At 34.8% G+C, this 19562-nt stretch overlaps 2 protein-coding genes across 2 annotated transcripts; one reads left to right on the forward strand and one right to left on the reverse strand.

Moving 5' to 3' along the window:
* The first annotated feature begins 1352 nt into the window (after window positions 1-1352).
* LOC131638335 (uncharacterized) lies at window positions 1353-2703 on the forward strand. Its single transcript, XM_058908897.1, has 3 exons — window positions 1353-1605; window positions 2191-2293; window positions 2379-2703. Exons 1-3 carry the CDS (start codon window positions 1559-1561, stop codon window positions 2625-2627), a joined length of 399 nt encoding a protein of 132 aa, XP_058764880.1. The 5' UTR covers window positions 1353-1558; the 3' UTR covers window positions 2628-2703.
* An 873-nt stretch (window positions 2704-3576) lies between these two features.
* Window positions 3577-8948, reverse strand: LOC131638334 (uncharacterized). Its single transcript, XM_058908896.1, has 8 exons — window positions 8648-8948; window positions 8321-8518; window positions 7992-8210; window positions 7799-7888; window positions 6425-6488; window positions 4390-4978; window positions 4260-4332; window positions 3577-4157 (listed from the first exon to the last, which is right to left on the reverse strand). The coding sequence occupies exons 1-8, from the start codon at window positions 8946-8948 to the stop codon at window positions 3577-3579; spliced, it is 2115 nt and encodes a 704-aa protein (XP_058764879.1).
* Window positions 8949-19562: the final 10614 nt, after the last annotated feature.

The following is a 19562-nucleotide window of genomic DNA, read 5'->3' on the forward strand; positions in this document are numbered from 1 at the left end:
AAGGAGAGATTGACTTGTACAAGCATCAAATAATGCTTCGTTAAAATAACATTGCCTCCTTTTATATATGCTATACTCCGTAATACTAGACTTGGTGGCTGAGGTTCTAATAATTCGTTAACTATATCGTAATACTATACTCGACCTTTGGAGTATTAGTGGGATGTTAATGTGTTAGAGTATAGTTTTAAGAGTGAGGTTAACTGTGTTAACCAACACTGATTAGGCCCATTAGTTATTTCTGTTAAGTCCATGACTTGGGTTAGTTGTAATAACTAGTATATAAGTCTTTGTATTGATACATTGTACTTGATGATGAATAATACAGTTACACAGTTTTCACTCTCAAACTCTTTCAGTTGTAACTAAATCAAAGCTTCAAGATGAACTTCATTCTTCATCTTCAATATAGTATCAATCGCGTTCTGTAACGCTCCGATAAATTAACTAATTATTTAATTAAATTAGTTCACAATTTATTCGTCGATGTTGGAAATTATTGGTATAATTACTATGTCGGTATTATTTAATTGATGAGTTGATTTGAGTTGTAGAATATTAACAGAAATAATATTTGAGTTATAAAAGAAATTACATGGGATGTGATGGTGTTAGTATTAGTGGAGGTGCAAAATAGTAGGCCCAATAAGAAAAATAATATTATTAAGTCGAATTATGATATTATAAGAAAACAGAAGAGAAGAAAGAGGAGGTTAGGTTTTGGAGGTATCATAAAGAAGAACATAAAAGAGATACGGAGAGCGGTTGCTGGGAAGAGGAAAACGAAAGAATTATGCGAAGTTGGAAGCTAGGGAATTCGACCGAAAAATTTAGAGTGTTCTCCAATCCAAGGTAAGGGTGGAGTTCTTACTCTATAACCGGGTATATCCGGGTATATGATGAATATTATGTAGGGATTGAGTATGTATGAAATTGTTAGTGTGTAAATGTTGTGGAAGAATGTCCTGAACTATTGTTTGTTTTCATACTGTTAACTAGTCGGAGACCCGTGCTGTCGCACGGGTGCATTTTTTTGGGTGGTGTAGTATAATATCAACGATAAGTAAAATGCGGAGTAACGAAGTTTGACCTAAATGCAATTAATACATGAAGGAAAAAAGTCATATTAAAAAAGTCATTAGATGTTAAGAAATTTATAAATTAGTAGTTTGTAAAATAGGTATATTTTTTAAACCTTGCTCCACCATAAAAAAAGATCAAGGGCCCAAATTATGCAATGATGGTAATTGACATGGCCCAAAATCAAAATAGGTAACATTGTCCATTATACAATCTACTTATAAAGCTGAAGGTTGTTGATAACCTGTGTCAAAAGGAGGGGATATGTGTCGGGTAAAAAATCTAAAAAAACATAGAACAACCATTAAACGTGTTAGGATAGGTAAAGTTAGATAGGTCCATGGAATCCCATAGCAGTGAAATGTGCACTCAACTGTGCGACTGTTTGGAAATTAGGAGAAGCAAACTTTCAATTATAAAAAGGAGATTGTATATGCTGGAACGATGAATCCCTTTGAGGTTGTTTCACGATTTGCAAATGGAAGCCTTTGTGGAGCCACCTTCAAATGTTTTGTCGGAGTTCAGGTAAGTTATTCAGATAATTAGGAATGTAAATTTGGTTTTTGACCTAATGTTCAATGAATTATAGCTTTATTTGTTTGCACCGTAAATTGTCAAATTTCATGGTTCTGAACATCATTTCGACGCATATGAAGTGTAACGGTTAGTATAACGGTTAGTATAGGGAAATCAATGTGTCATTTTGTAGTGATAGAATTCATTTAAGAATTATAATTTTTATGTCTCACTCATGATTGTCATCAACTGATATATCTGAATGTTTATAATGCAATGAAGGTTAGAAGTTTTCTAAGCTGCAACTGATATGGTTCAATCGATGCATTGTGTGCAACTGATATACTGCAACTGACACATTGCTGAAGAAATTGGTTTTACAAAATTCATATGCGTCGAAATGTTTTGTGTTTCTCATATTATCATGTGTAGTGATAATCTGATTTGTGTATGAATTGGTTACTTGCCGAGTGTTAATGTCCTTGTATGATCAGCATAAATGTCCAGGCCTCTGTGAGTGAATTGATTCGTCACAGTAAAACATTTAGTGTAAATTATTTATTTGCTAATCAGATTATCGTAACTGTTGTGCAGTTCTGGAAGCATGGATTCAAATGCCAGCTTTTCCCACGAAGACGATACAATTTCGTGGACAAAAACAATCACATTCGGTCGAATTGCGCGACGTAATGTACTTGTAAGAGTTACTTTGCACAACACTGACTAAAAAAACAACTTCCCGGATTCAGTACGATGATGTAATGAATTTCATTTTTGTTCAGGTATTGCCGCGGGAAGTCTGCAGGTTCCTAACGGCCTTTCCTAGGAAAATCGATATTTTCGATGCAGATATGGGGATTGTGTACCAAGCAGAACTACGATGCGCGCTGAGAAATACAAATGAGGAGGCATACATAGGGGTTGGATGGTACGAGTATGCAAGACAAAGAAGGCTGAAGAGAGGCGACAAGCTGTCCTTGAGGATAAATAGGGTGCCGCACATATTGGTCGTTTGGTTGTTGAACCGTTGAAGGAGGGAGTGTAACCGTGTTTACTTGTATTTATGTTGTACTTGTCGATAATGTAATGGATGTACATTTTGGATGATTGCACTTTGCTTCCCCAAGTTAACGAAGTTACGTGTCTCCGTTCATATATATGTCGTTGGTTGTTAAGTTTTATTTAGTGCAATGTCTTAAAAAACAACTTTATGCTTAGTCTGTATTGTTACAATTGTTTATATGATGGTGGACAATTGTTTATAACTCTGGTTGCCATTGTTTATAACTCTATGCTTACAATCCTTTATATGATGGTGAACTTGAGTGTGAATATGATGAAATTCCAACCTTGTCTAAGCATGTATTATATGAAGCTTTTTATTTACTATAACAATGCCTCCTATATAGAAAGGAAAAACGGCCTCCATATTTTTTTCTTAGTTGATTCAAATTTTAAATAAAGTTGCAGTCACTTGTGTGCCATGAATAAGAACTTGATGTCCTGCTCTATTTAAATAGAAATATATTTAAATATAGTATGCAATAAAAAAAGTTGTCTTCATCCTTGTGTGCCATGAATAAAAATTCAGATACCTATTTAAATACAGTCTCCCAATGGCTAAATATGTATAAAAAACTCACATAAGCATGTGAATTAAAGTTGAAATGCATCCAAAATTCACCCTTAGGTGTTACCTTACTGTCAGTAAATGAACAAAATAAATGTTAACAAAATAAGAACATTGGTAGAAACTGAAATGTTGTTTAATTCTGAATTATAAAATAATTGTTGACATTGAAAAACTTAATATTTGTTAAAGCAACCAACTTCAAAACCAGCACCAAATGGTTGAATTGTTTTCCTGCAATGAGAATTGGTAAAACGAATAAGAACCTTGCAATAATGGGAAATCTTGGTTCAGCTTGAAATATAAAGTAAATTGCAAGTATATTTTCACATTCCAAACAAAGAGGATACCTAATTAATGTTTTGGAATACTTCCTTGAACACAACATTGGTGGTAATAGTCAAAGCTTCTTTATCTTTGTCATGAATAAGAATCCTAAGACCCTTTTTTGATTTAACTCTAGAGATAACCACATACAATTGACCATGGCTAAAAACTTCTTTTGGTAAATATAACCTAACATGGTCAAGAGATTGTCCTTGAGACTTGTTTATTGTCATTGCAAATGAGACAATTATTGGAAATTGTCTTCTCACCAATTTAAATGGCCATGGTGATTGGGAAGGAGATAAAGACATTCTTGGAATATAAATGATGTTACCAACATTTTTACCAGAAATGATTTTAGCTTCAATGACATGGTTAGCAAGCCTAGTCACCGTTAGTCGTGTCCCATTGCACAGTCCTTCAGATTGGTCTAGGTTGCGCATTAGCATGATGGTCGCACCAACTTTCAACTTGATAGAATGATTTGGCAATCCGGATGTTTTGAGTGCATGAAGAAACTCGGGTGTGACATGCTCGTATCCATCAAAGTTATTTGCATCAGATTTGTCTATAGAATCACTGCTATAATATTCCTTCTCCTCCCCTACAATATTTGTTAAAAATAACATATTAGGTAAAATATATTTAAGTATTACTCAATCAATTCTATTCCGATATTTAACCACATAAAATGTTGTATGAATACCTGGAATTAGAGCTGTGATATATTGGTTGATATCATCCACCACCTCAATTGTTGATGCTAAAATTGCACGACTCTAAAGATAGTCAGAGTCAAGATAATTATGAATAAGATCAGGGTATGTATCCTCAACTATAGCTTTAATAGGATCTGAAAAATTTGCAATTAAAAACTCATCGGGAATACAAATATCAGCATAACCGTCACTGGGCTCGCATAATGTTCCATCACCTATTTGTAAAATCCATTCAGAAAATGCCCTAATGTCTTCTGTTGTAGAAGTAGCTGCACCACTTTGTAACCGCATGTTCTTTGTGAGTTTTAGGAATTTACAATGATCCCAAAGATATGAAGAATTGATTGTTGCATAAATAATGTCAGATCTAGTACCTCTTGGTACTACGGGTAGAATTTGCCTGAAGTCACCACCAAAAACAACAACCTTACCTCCAAATATCTTATCTTGACCATGTGTAGTTCCACTCATAATATCTTTCAATGACTTGTCAAGTGCCTCAAAACAATACTTGTTAGCCATAGGAGCCTCATCCCATATTATTAGATCTGTAACTTTGAGAAGCCCAGCAATATCATCTTTTTTGTTAATGTTGCAAATAGAAGAATCTAAAGTAGGGACTGGAATCTTAAACCTAGAATGAGTTGTTCTTCCACCTGGTAACAACAAACTTGCAATCCCACTTGATGCAACAGGCTGTAGCAACCTGCCTAAAATTTTAACTTAGAGAGTCGCCACCTATTCTGAAGGGCGAATAGGAAACCCTACGCAGTTTAGAGATCGGGGTAAGATACTATGTTCAGGTCGAGGGAAGGTGTTAGGCACCCTCAATCCTTTCCTAAAGGCTAACATAGCAAAGATCAAGGTTTATAAAGAAAGATGACAGACAGTTAATAGGGTTAAGGCAAATAATTGAACATGATTAGAATATGGAGAAAGGGGACTCGCCTTGTTGCCAAGTGCCTACGTATCTCCTTAGGGAGAATCAGAGTCAACGTAGTTCGGGGAAGGGTTGTACGCCATTAGAGTTAGAGTTTGAATGGTTTGAAGGCTTTTTGACTGGCCTGTCGTGTTTTGAATAAGGATAAAAATCCGTAGTTTGATTTGAAGTGTTTTGAATGTTTTAAGTTTGGGAAGTGTTTTAGGATGTGGGCGTATAACCCTGATTTTAATATGGCACTATTAACCGCAACGATCAATAGATTCGATCGCCATAGTTAACAGATTAGTAAAGGATTGCTGGCAATTCTAATCAATTGATTTGATTATCACTTTTAGCAAATTGATGTATTTTAATTATTAATTTATTAATTTATCGTTACCCCTCATAACCGATAGTTTCGATTACAAATAATAACGAATTAATAAGGGAAAAATATGCTAATCATCATAACCAATAGGATGGTTAAAACCATTTAGCAAAATAAATTTATTTGAATTTTAATTTATAGGATTTGATTAATTAAATTAATCGATTATTAACCATCGCGACCAATAGATTTAGTCGGAACGAATAATAAATTAAATCCTAATATCTTTGATACTTTGGGCAAATGGGATGGAGTAAACCCTAATATCTTAATGTATTTATAAGGGTTTTTTTATTATAATTAAAATCAATTAGATTAATTAATCGGGCAAATAGTCGAATAATCGGAATAATCGAGAGAATATAATTCCTAAAACCCAATATATACCTAATCCTAATTCTAATCCTAATTTTATTAGACAAATTGAATTAAATATAATTGAGTAATTTTTGAATTCAAGTAATTAATTAATAAAGCAAATAAGCATATAAAGATATGATAAAACCCGGTTTCGATTGTGTGCAGCACGCCTGTGAAGTTCCATGGTGCTCCCTCGTCTCTAATGCGTTGGATTGAACGCTACCTCGATCTGATGGATGGACATTGCGCGTGCATGGTGATCTTTCTTGGAGTGCACACATTGGAACCTGCGGAGATTGAAGCTACAAATAAAATAAAATAAAGGATCCCAGCCAAGGATCGAACCAATGCGCTGAAGGGCCGTGACAAGCATGCGCTACCGCTGGGCCAATGCAGACTCGCTGATAATCTGTTCGCGCGCGGTTAAGATAAAGAAGACTTGCGAATTTGAAAAAAATGGAGGACGCGTGAACACTGTTCACCTTCTCCTTCCTCGGTTCTTCCTCTCTATGGCCATGGCAAAACCTGCAAGAACATGATGCAAACCTACAAAGACAACCCAGATCGATTATAAACATCACCATGAACCCGACGGAACCCTTGATTCGGCCTAAAATCACCCCAAATGTAGATCCCAATTTCAAGCATATGGAAACCCTAACATGGCAAGATGTAATCCCTGTACTCAAACACAAATCAAATGACACGAGGAGATTGCAAACACAATTCTAGTCGGGAATATGCTATCCAAAACGATTTATAATGCTTGAAGGACTACAATCGGTCTCCTCAATTTCAAACAAAACTGTGCGATATTTATGTGAAGCTCTGACGCCTGGGATGCTGATATTGATCCGAAAAAGCTTCAGGACAGGTCCGACAACACGTTTCAATCTTCAAACCTTCTTGAGAGTGGGTCTAAAGTCGAACTCGAAATTTCAATTTCCTTTGAATTCTCAAATCCGATTTTTTTTTCTTCAACAAGGATTTCTGCGGCCGAATCCCCCCTCCCTCGTGGCTGCATCTATATATATATATATATATATATATATATATATATATATATATATATATATATATATATATATATATATATATATATATATATATATATATGAGATCACTTTAGGGTTTAGGAAATTGGAAAGAAATCATGCTTTGATTAGAAGAAAGTTTGATTTGATTTTTTGTATAAAATCTTTCCAAGTTTAACTCCAATCTATTTTTTGATCTTTTTGCCACAAGTCTTCAATCAAATATTATGAGTGTATTCTTAATATTTGATAAAATAAGCTTAACACCAATCTTTGATTTTTTTCTTTATTTATTTTAACTAAAATTGAATTGAATTAAATCCAATAAAATAAAATAAAATAAATAAAAGGAAATCATATAGTTGGGCTTAGAGGTTATGGACCATGCTAGAAATGAGTTTTAGAACATGAAAGGATTGACCCACTTGAAAGAAAATTCAATTTTGCTCAATATCTCTTTCATGCATTTTCTCAAAAATTAGTCAACCTTAACAAGTCATAACTTCCTTGATCTTAATTCCATAGAGGTGATTCTTGGCTCTTTAGAAAGCTTAAGGTGTCCTCTAAAGGCTCTCTTTAGTTTCATCTCAATTGAAGCTTCTTGAGATCCATTTGAGGCCTTAGAAATTCAAAATCCTTTGATAAAGTGCAAACCCTAGCTTTGAGACCATTGATAAGGAGAGAGTGACTTGAATGATCCTTTGAACCTAGAGCCATTGAAGATGAATAGAGGAGGGCAAATTTTGGGGTATGACACAGGCAAGACAATTTTTTTCTTAGACCTAAGGGCCGCTGATAAAGTGTTCCACATAAAAGTCTTACCGGTCCCACCATATCCATATAAAAAGAATACGCCGCCTCTTTGTTTCTCTACGGCTTCCATGATCTCTTCATAAATGCTTCTTTGCCCATCTATACGGAAATTAGGTCAAATATGATATAAGTTCATAAGATATTGAGACTCCGAATTGATATGTAAGCCATAATATAAGAGGCTATTCGTTAACTATTATACCTGTTAGAGAACCGTATAACCTTGCCAATAGCTGTTGTTGAGCAATAGGATCATATTGACGCTCATCATAAATAAGCCTATTACCCGAGAATGAAACAACATAATCTTTCGGATATGGCATTGGCTTATAGTCTTTCAATGTTTTGTTGTTATTTTGTAACAGTGTTTCAATAGCCATCAAAGTCAGTTGTTGAAGTTCCTCGTCGGTAAGTGTCAAATCTAAGAATTGTTCCATGCAAAAGTTTAGTTACAATAATATGGCAATAAATATTCAAGTTGAAGTATGAATAATAAATATGTTTATAAGTATTTGAGTTAAGCTGATGTACATATGGCATGTTCACGTATCTGTTCAGATAAACAGAAACTACCAGCTTTCCATCCATATTTTAATGCATTGCGAATGTATATTGGATAAAGCGACAGCAAGAAATAATGCAGCATGGTAACTGACAAATAAGGTAAGATTGCACCTACAAATACTAATACTCCCCGGTATGAATATGCATAGTATGAATATGTATGTTCTGACAAATAAACATTTATAACAAATAAACTATGTAGAAGAATATTGGAAATCTTTCAAAGTTATTTTATAGTATAATGACATTCAACAAAGTTAGCATTAACGGTTAAACAATATAGAGAATTTATACCTTGATTTCTTGCCACCAACCGTTGTTCGTAAAGAATACCATCAGATAAATACTTCCAAGACTTTCTCCATACGTGTGCTGGTCGATTCATGGATGAGGACAAAAGCATAGTCACAAACAACTTTCGTAAGAACAAACCTGAACCCCAAACGTGTGCCTCTTTAATGGCCTCAATAAATTCTCTATCATCTTGAAGGAAACCCATAGCAAAACATGCCTTTCTAAAAGTCTTATGTTGAACACCATCAACTTTCTTGATGTTATTATAACATAAAGGTCCTTTAACAACAGTTAACATCATCCTTAAATAAAACAACTGACCTGAGCATTGAGGCACCCAACAAGGACGACCAATGGTATACCCTCTTTTCCTTGGCTTCCAACTCCGACTCCGTTTATGATAAACAAATTTAGAAACAAAGTCACCATAAGTTAAAAGCCTTGCCTCTTCAAAACTATTGTTTGCCTCAAACCATCTGTAAACATTGATTCGGTAACACTTGGTTTGAGCAGAACATCGCCTACTTGCTCGTGATCTCTGTAGTAAACAGAGTGTTCTCCCTCCAAGTGAAAATACATTCTCTCTACTGCTGGTTTTCTTCCGTGTATGGAATATGCAAATATCCTCCAACATGCCTCACTTGGGGAAATGTATCGACAATCCAAATATTGTTTAATTTCGTCAACATTGTTTTTCCCCGAATTTGCATCCTTGGACTGGCCTTGTATAACAGCAGAAATTCTGTCTGAACCTTTGTTGATGTATTTGAAAAGGTACTTGATAGAAGTAATTTGATTGCACCATTCCATGTTGATGTGTGCTTCGTACTTTAACAACAAAATTGGGTTGTGAGGTACAACATGGCCACTATGAAAGATTATCCCATTTTTTTCAATTGTGTTTCCATTGTTTCTTCTCCTATAAACTGGATACCCATCTTGGTCAACTATAGTGGTAGGTTGAAATTTTTTTGGGTAATATTTGGAGCACTTCCCATCTTTCATGCAAATGGACTTCTGATTTGCCAAGCCACAAGGACCATGAACCATATGAGACTTAACCAAATTGTACAACCTGGGGTGTTGCAAGGGATCGGGAACTTCTGCACTGATGATCCTGTCAATGTCTTCTGGTCGTGGATACTTGTTGGACGGATGCAGAAAGAGTAGTATATGTGCATGTGGCAATCCTCTCTTTTGAAACTCGATGGTGTACATATCTAGTGACCAAAAGAATACAAAAGTTAAAAACACATATGAATCCACATTAGAATTTAAAAAAAGTACCAGTAAAGTGCTAAGGAACAACTCACATGCCAGTACTTTGCCTAATACACCATTTTTTGTCAAATCTGCTAGCAATTGATCAAACTTGATTTTGAATATTCTTGAAACGACATTCGGTCGATCTTGTGGTTTCAAATGCAGTGGTCCAAGAACTCTATTTATTTCCGGCCAATTAGGATTGCAAGTGAAAGTTATGAACAAATCCGGAAAACCAATCTTACTACAAATTGCCATGGCATCATAGTACAGTTGATCCATAAACCTACGACCGCCAACAAAGGAAGAAGGCAAAACCACTCTTTTACCGATGCTCGAACCTGGAATTTGACTTTGTTCACCCTCGTCATTAAGAGAATTATACGTGGACACCCTAAGTTTTGGTTGATTCTTGCGAATCCATTCTAATTTTTCAGATTCTAACATCGTGTAACCATCGACAAGAAATTGTTGGAACAATCTTCGTGAAGATAACAAAGTCTTAGGTTCAGCTAACCTTGTTTGAATGCGATATGATAGCCATTCTCTTATTGTAAGCCTATTTCGTAAGCTATTCTGATAAATTGGCAAGTCTCTATGGGCATTATTTGGTCTATAACCGTCCTCACCATAGGGGAAAATCAAAGGATATTGGAAGGCCATGTAACTTGCATGGAGATCGTTGATCCGCTTAAGTCTCCTCCTTGGTATTGCATAATTATATCCCTCATCTTTGCTGTGTCAATATCACCGACAACTAAGGCAGCAACTTCAGACATTTTCGGTTGGTTATACACTCTTCCATCCGTGTGCCTGTCAGCTATGAGTCTCAACTTCAGGTTTTGAGTATCCCCTTCATTGAACCATTGTTTTGCCATTTTAAAGCTTTTGGCATGAGTATTGTGTTCATACATCATTGTAGATAGTTGTTGTACAACTTCTGGATCAATGTTCTTGGTAGTCCTAAGTAATAAAAGAATAAAGAAATGGTTAACAGTATTATGAATAAAATGCCCAACATGTGAGTAATGACTACATAAATTTCCAGCTGCATTATACTTATAAATTTCAGTTTATTTTTATAAATAAAACGATTGCATTTTAGTATTATTTATACCTTAGACACTTCATTCGATTGTGGACCTCATTTTCTGTGTCATAAATATATAATTGAGCAAACTTGGGTGTGTCTCCTCGAGAAGGTTACAAACTTCCAATTTGATGGCATGTTTGACCTTGTATCCGTAAAGTTGGTGGTCGACCTCCATTGTTAAAACGGTTGTCCAACTTTGCACCTGGCGACGTGAACGCGAACATCATATTGTAAACTGTAATATGTTGTTGAAACTTTCTGCTCACTACATTATCTTGGTCAAACATAAATTTTGCAAGAACTTCTGGAGGTTGTCTTAGTAGGGGAATTTCAACTTTTCCATTGCAACAACACAACATAAACTTTGGATTAGCAGAATAGGAACTGTTATTCATCCGTTCTTGATACCACATCATGGATTTACAATAACAACATTCGATGAGCGGGTCCCCTATGTCGTAATAAGCTACATAGTAATAGACAGGAAAAAATTACTATGATATTTGTAAAATAGCAAATGTTAATAAAATGATATACCTTCAGAAGAACGGGTGTAGTTGTCGTGAATTGTAAAAGGTGCCTCGTTATCTTCAGGTTCGGAACAGAAGTCCTCATCGGATAAATAAGCTATCAATGGATGAAAAGTGTAATATTGAATATATAAACATGTTTCTTATATAAAATCGTAAATAAGGTGGAACTATTGAACACATAACTAATGAGTTTGCAATTGACTCACTTGCAAAAGGGTCGTAATCGCTATCTCCGTCCGAGTCACTGTTAAAATCCAAGTTGACTGCAGGGGTAAAAATAGGACATGTTGGCTCTTTTATTTCAGGTGTTATGCCTTTGGGTGGTGACACAGGTGATGGTCGAACAGATACATGATGTGGCTGTTTCATTGGCAGTTGTTGACGACGATTGTTATTTCTACTGCTAACCCTGGTAGTTGGTCACATTCATGCATGGAAATGGTTGAACACATGCATAATCATTCAGGTCGTGAGTTATGATAAAAATATTATAATTATCATTGACATTTAAGGCCGAGCATGTATGAAACTAAGAAGTTGTACCTTAATGGTTGTTGTGCTACAGATATGTTGACAGCTTCATTAGGGGGATTACTATTCAAATTCATGGCAAGACTTGGTACTCCCAGCTGCTTCTTAGGCCTGCCACGAACAGGTTTTATCTTTTCGGTATTTCTGTTATAAAATTTGACATAATATGAAAGTCAATAAAAGTTAAATAAACTCTAATTAGTTACATTGTAATGGCATGAATATTTAGTCATATGAACCTTACATGGGATTCTTGGAAGAACTTCCAGGATCATAGAATTGGTTGGTTGGGCATTCTCAATCATAGTTGGATGACCATTCTCAATTGTACAATCAGTAGAAAACTTAGACATTAAATTTGTTCCTAAGGAATCTAAATGGGATGACTTCATGTTATTTCGAAACACATGCTGGTTATGCTCGGTTCAGAATTATGCATACGCGCACTGAGCATAATTCCTTCTTCGACAATCTGTGCGATAGTCTTTTGATTCTGAGCCGAGGGAGTGATTTCAGACAAAGGTTGTCTCATTGTGAAGCAATTAGGAGAACTAAATGTATCATTGATTGAATCATGTTGGGTGCAATTCTGTCTTTGACGTTTTGAACGGTTTTCTTTCATAATAAGTGATCGTCTTACCCTTGCCTTTTTTCAGAGATATGCAGGTTATTGTTTTCCATAACTTAAAATGAATTGCTATACTATCTGCCACACAGAATACAGCGGAAAATATGTTCATATCAAGAATAACTGAATTTAAATAATGAATAGCTGGCCAATACAAATTATTTATCAATCTAAGACAAAACTAATGAGATAAAAAAACAAAGAAACAAACTGATACCAACCTCCCTGCAAGTATTAATGTAATGTAGTGAATAGAACTGAATGCAATAACTGTTAAAAGTGTTAGCCTGAAGTTCTATGCTATTTGATTTCAATTTGTACCATATTTCAACTCTATGCAATTGTTCTTGTTTTAATATACTAAAGACACTATTGTTCGGAAAAAAGTCACCATGTTTACTTGTTATTTTTTAAAATCCATATTCAATCTAAAGTGAAAAACGCACCAAAAATAGCTTTTCCCTCTAAAAATTTGAATCCAAAAGTTTTAGAAATTTATACTATTTTAATTACTATGCTAGTAGTTTGTAGTTAAAAATTTCCACCAAATTAGTCAGTTTACAACCATGTGGTGTGGTTGCATTCAAATGGCTAAACTTGGTTCATATAAATCTCAGGTATCCAAGCTTCAGAAAAGACATATATGTGGTGCAGTGAACCGTGTACAGTGAATCAGCATCATTGTATAAAGCAGTGAATAATATATTTAATAATGTGATCTTACACCAAAATGTACCAAATTGTTGTACCTGTACCGTGTAAAATGGGAGAAGTTGTTTATGCTTTTAGAAGATATAGTTGGTACAGCTAAGCAAGCTATTTGAAAAAGCATGAAGCATTTAATGATGAGTTGACATTGTGTATGACTTGCTTTATCCAATGCTGCAGAAAGTTGTTGACTGACTACTATGATCCGGTTTGCAAGGGTATAAAGCAACAGGCACTCCTTAAAAAGTACACATTTACATGGAACGCTTCTGCTGCAAGTTGTTTATTGTGAGGTTCCCAATGACCAATTGTTCTTTAACTCTTCCTTTGGCATTTCTGTAACTGTTGTGCTCCTTGAAAACATTAAAAATAGAGAAACAATATTTGATATTCTACTTTGATATTGTGTTAGTACTGATTTTGTATTAAATGGCAAATATATATTTAAATTGAAAACAATCTACGTTGGAGCTATTTGGGAAAAGGACCTATTAATAAAATGGATTTTAAATATCACTACAAAAGTCATGTGATGGATACTTTTTTGGATGGCAGACACAATGCATACAAAATCTCTACGTTGGTTCCAATTGGAAAAAGGACCTATCAATAAAATGGATTTTAAATATCACTACAAAAGTCATGTGATGGATACTTTTTTGGATGGCAGACACAATGCATAGAAAATCTCAGCAAGTTTAATCATATTTTGCAGGTACAAAAGGTATATAAAATGCCATCAACTTAATTGATAATGTGCAGCCACTAAAGTCATTTGAAAAAGCAAGCAAGTGGATTAAACAGAAAGAGTCATTACAAAATAGATTCATTAGAAAATACTTAGATCAATTGTTTAGTTGCATACTTAGGAGCACCATGCAATAGAAAGGAAAGTTACAGCCATATAACAGGTAGAATACAAAAAAGGGTGGATTCAATCAATACTAAAAGAGTGTGAAATAACAATGCAGCAAAAAAGATCCACTTTTGAATTTAGAACCCAAGATTACTCCTTCTTGATATGCTTGATCTTTCTTCCAGTCTTAGCCTTAGTAGCAGATTGTTTAGGAGTCAGATCTTCAGCCTCAATCATCTCATTAAGTGATGTTATTATAGCTCCCCTCTTGGCAGGTGTGCTACTGGAGCTTGTAGAAGGACTCCAAGCATGGTTTGCAGCAGACGAAGGTTGAGGAGATATCGAAGCTTCAGCAGAAAGTGTCATCTATGGATGAAAAAAAAGTTAGTAAATGGAAGTAAATGTATACAAAGTATAGGTAAGAATGTATGCATGAGACCCTTACAATTGGTTCATTTGGATTATCATTTGGATCAGAATTGGAGATCTCCAAAACAGGGGCATTTGAGGTATGCTGATAACAAACTTTATATCAGAATCACATATAAAGGAGCAACCAAAAAACCTTTTTGGAATAAAAGAAACATGTATTTACCTCATCCAGGGTTAGGTAGCCCTTAAGTTTATTGTAAACGTTATCCTCATTAAGTATTGTCACAATTGAAAATTGTTTGAAAGATGATTGAAATTTGATACGGAACGCCATTTCCCTATTCAACAAATTGTCAACCTGAGCCGGCCATATTTTTGGGTTGTCTTCTCCATTCTATGCAATCAAGAAAGCCAAGAGGTTTGATCAATATGTTATACGTGGGAGCTATATAATAAAGCATTTATAATACAAACACAATGACTCACCGCTATCATGAGCAGCCTTAACTCTTTAGCAGACATTTTGGTATACGGGACACAATCCTTATCCTAAAAGACAAAGGTTCCATTTAAGTCATCATATTCAATTTCAACTTCTACTTTGAATCTATCAATCAAGATATAAGAAGTTTTTAAAGGTTGGTCTTTAATATACTGGATTTTAGAATGAGGAAGTTAGTTTAAAGAAAGGGCTCACTTAGTAATTGGTTCAACATCTTTAACTCCACAGTTGTAACACCCCAATTCTACCCAGGCATATAGGTACAAATATCAGAGTATAAAAATTAAATTCATAAAAACAATTAGGGCGTTACACTTAAGTAACCACATAACCAAACATAACATACTCGCAAAAGATGCGTAACACAAATAATCAAAGAGGACGGATACACATAAACACCTGAATGTATTCATACTTATATATATGCGTCGGTAAACAAAATATCCACAACATTCTTCCAAAATACATCGCATGAGAAGGTATTCAAAATACATAATACGAATGCATTTAAAGGATCAAATATACATCAAAAGGATCCTATAAGCATTATCTACAAAATAAGTGTTCGATCCCCCCCTAGGTGTTACGTATCATGAGCGGATGACACCAAAACGGACGACTACAAAGAGAGCACCTACACCTGCGGATCACCTGCACATTACCCACGAGTAGGTAACATTAAGGCAGAAGGGTGAGAATAAATTCATAATGAAAGCATGATCAATATAGTAATGCCCACAATATCATTAAGAATCATATAACAAGATAATCCAATAAGTCAACCACAATCAATATATAAGTAATGCGGTACATGAATGATAACATAAATTATAAAGACCGAAGATGATGAATGAGACTCGACTATGCGTATGCATGTGGTACCAAATCCGGAGTAAAACTCCTCCTTGTCATTATGACAAATACACCTTGCCGAGCATTATGCTGGGACTTCTTTCCCTAAGGAAAATACACCTTTGTCGAGCAGTAAGCTACGACTAACCGTCATCGAGCATCTAGCCCCCACTGATGACCTCTTGCCACTCGGGCAAATACACCTTTTTACCGAGCATTAAGCTCCCACTGGTAATAATTGCCAATTCAGGCCACCTGTTAATAGCATTCCGCCATTAACGTAATGAAATGTCATGCTGTGCATACAAACGACTCAATTACATAACAACAACAACAACAACAATATAACTCGGTCACATATCTACATCACACCGGTTATATTATTCTACACGGATACATCATCAAAATTGCCACTCAGGCGTTCATATTCACACAGCGCACGTATACCGTCAAAACATACTTGATTAGCAAATATCATTTCACAAAATACATTTATGAAAAATCATTCAACCACCAACACACTCCTCTCTATCATGAAGCATACTCAAGGGTTCTCATAATACTTCAAACGACGCGTAGAAAAGGCCTACGGTTCAAAAGATACAACAAAACAAAGTTTGGAAAAACAAAATTTCACACAGTCCGCTTGAGCTCCGCTCAGCGGACCCAGACAGGGAATCACCAAACAAAAATACAGAACCTCCGCTCAGCGGACCCAGACAGAGATTTCATGCAAAAGAACCTCCGCTCAGCGGACCCCCTCCGCTCAGCGGACCTGCGTAAACCCAGAAAAACCAGTTCTGCAACAGACCGTCTCAGCTCCCTCCAACCCATTCAAAACCCATTTAAACCTTCATCCCAACCCCAATACAACACAAACATGCTATATATACACCTAATCCATGATTATCATATGGTTGGATCATCACATGTTGTCTTTGACCTAAATTTCTTCATAAGCAAGAAAACATGGAGAAATGAAAAACAAACATGATCCATGGGAATATCTATCATCATAGCACACATACACACCATAAAATCAAGTTTATATCTTCAAAACTCACAAAACACACAATTTGCCATTGTTGAACAAGCTTGGAAAAGAGGAAGAACAAGAACAAAGAATACAAAACTACAAGAACCATACAATCAAGATAAACTATATTCATCCCCCTTACCTTGGTTGGATTCTTGGCTCTAGCTTGGTTTGGATTCTACAACTCTCTTCTTCTCTTTGTTTTTCTCTTCTTTCTCTTCTCTTCCCAAGTTCTCTTTCTTTCTTTCTATCTCAAAATATCTCATTTTCTCTATATATCAAAATATCTCTTTCTATTTCTCTACTTCTCATTTTCCCCCACTCAACTTTCATAAATTCTAATTTTGGCCCAAATGTCACTAAACATTAATTCTAACCAATTAACACCCAAAACATAATAATTACACACATGTGTAGCAACCGGCCTAAAATTTTAAGGAAAGAGTCGCCACCATTTATTTTATCCTAAGGGAAGGGAATTAAACGGATTACCCTAATGTTCAGAGATTCTAGTTCGTGAGTCGGTTAGACGGAGGGAAAGTGTTAGGCACCCTTCATCTCCCTTGTATTCAAGGGGACCCCTTCTAGGTTTAGGTTTTAATAGATTTTAAATTGAAGATACGGTAAACGTAAGTTCACCCATATCCTAAAAATGGTTTTATCGATATAAGGTTAAATGTTAGTTTTTTATGGTTATACTCGCTAGGGTTTCAAAACCCTATGCCTACGTATCCTCTAGTGCAATGAGGAAGTCAGAGTACCGTAGTTCGTATTAAAGTAGTTGGTTAATTATTTTTTAGGGCTTGTGAAATATTTTAGAAAATCTCCTTGAATTTGTCTGAGTTGAAATGGTGTAATCGTAGACGTAGTTCGTGGTTGATTTTAAAATAAATTCACTATCCTAATTTTTTTGGGAAAATAATATTAGATTCAAATTATTATGTTAGTAATGATAATAAGAAAAAGGTTTGGACTATTTAGATATTTTAGCAACTAAAGGAATTAATATAATTATGTAAACAACATGAATGGGATTTATAAAAGTATTTCAAGAATAAATTAGGAGTCTAACCGGGAACTTAATAATCACATAATTCTTTGCCCCAATTTTTAGACGATGTATCGCTTATTTAATTATTATAAGCATGCTGTTTATTTACTATAGAATATATTATTTGAATTAACTATCCTAAATATAATTACTAATTTTTTATCTTAAATTTAATGACAATAATTTAGGTATTTATATATAAGTTATTTAAGCATGAGATTTAACCAAAAAGGTAACGACAGTAGAAAATATGATTAATCAATTGAGAAAAATAATTAAAATTAATCAAATGATAAAAATAATTAAATAAAATTAATTAGTTTTAATATGTTATTTGGATTTTATACAGAGGGTGCATTTTAGTTTAATAGGTAAATTAGGGGCATCTAATAATAAAAGAATCTGGCCCAAAAGAACATTTGGGGTCCAGAATGTTACAGGGGTGTATGTTTATGAGGACGATAGAAAAACAGGGAATGAAGGGTGTGAATAGAAGTGGGCTTAGGCCCGGACGAAATTATGAGGATCTGTTAGGATCCAATGTGTATGCGTGCTTGGGTTTACAGTGGACTAGCAGAGATCTACGTATCAGATTAATTTAGATTAAAAAATTAATTAGAGAACACGGTAACGGGTACACACAGGATTATTATCTTAAATTATTTGCAATTTTAATGAAAAAAAGAAATTGTGAAAGGGGGTGGTTACGATTCATCTTATTTATCATTTCCCATTAACTATTCTCTCTCTTCTCCTTTACTCTCTCTTTCCTATCCTCTTCGTTCTCCCTTCCCCACACACAACAATATCAACATAAATTTATTTCAAAACCCAGAACTTCAGCATCAAAACTAAACTCTAATCCAAAAAAAAAAAAAAAGACTATCGTTACCTCTTGCTCGCTGTGAACCTTGATACGTTGGATTTGCTTCCGATCCTTGACTCTTGTTTCCGATTTCAGGTGGGCGGCGGAATGAGGAAGGGATTAGGGTTTCAGATTTGAAACTCCTAATTCGGCAACGCAACTTTGGGAGATTTCGCGACGAAATCCTTCTTTTCTACACCTTCTCTCTTTGAATTTTGTGTTAATTTTTCGGTCCCTTTTTGTTAGCTTTAGGGTTTGATTTTATAGTCTTTTAGATTAGAATAAATTAGGAAATTATTTTAATGTTTGATTCAAATAATAATTAGGATTGAATGAGATTTGGTAATCAAAGTTTGATTCGATTTGTTGTACGATTTGGTTGTAACTTATAATTTTAGTATTCAATTGTTGAGATTATTTCCTTTCTGGATGTTTTCGGTTTTGATTTTGTTGAGATAATTGGGTTTGGTTTGGATTCAAAATTAGGGTTTGAGGTTGATGATGGTGGTGTGCGGCGGCGACGGCTTGATTGAGGAAGAGAAAGGGTTAAAAAAAAAGCCTACTTGACTTAGTCAACAATTTCAAATAAAAAATAAAAAACATAATTAACTATGATAATATTTAA

This window comes from Vicia villosa, unplaced genomic scaffold (assembly GCF_029867415.1).
Source record: "Vicia villosa cultivar HV-30 ecotype Madison, WI unplaced genomic scaffold, Vvil1.0 ctg.002268F_1_1, whole genome shotgun sequence".
In the NCBI taxonomy this organism is placed as follows: Eukaryota; Viridiplantae; Streptophyta; class Magnoliopsida; order Fabales; family Fabaceae; genus Vicia; species Vicia villosa.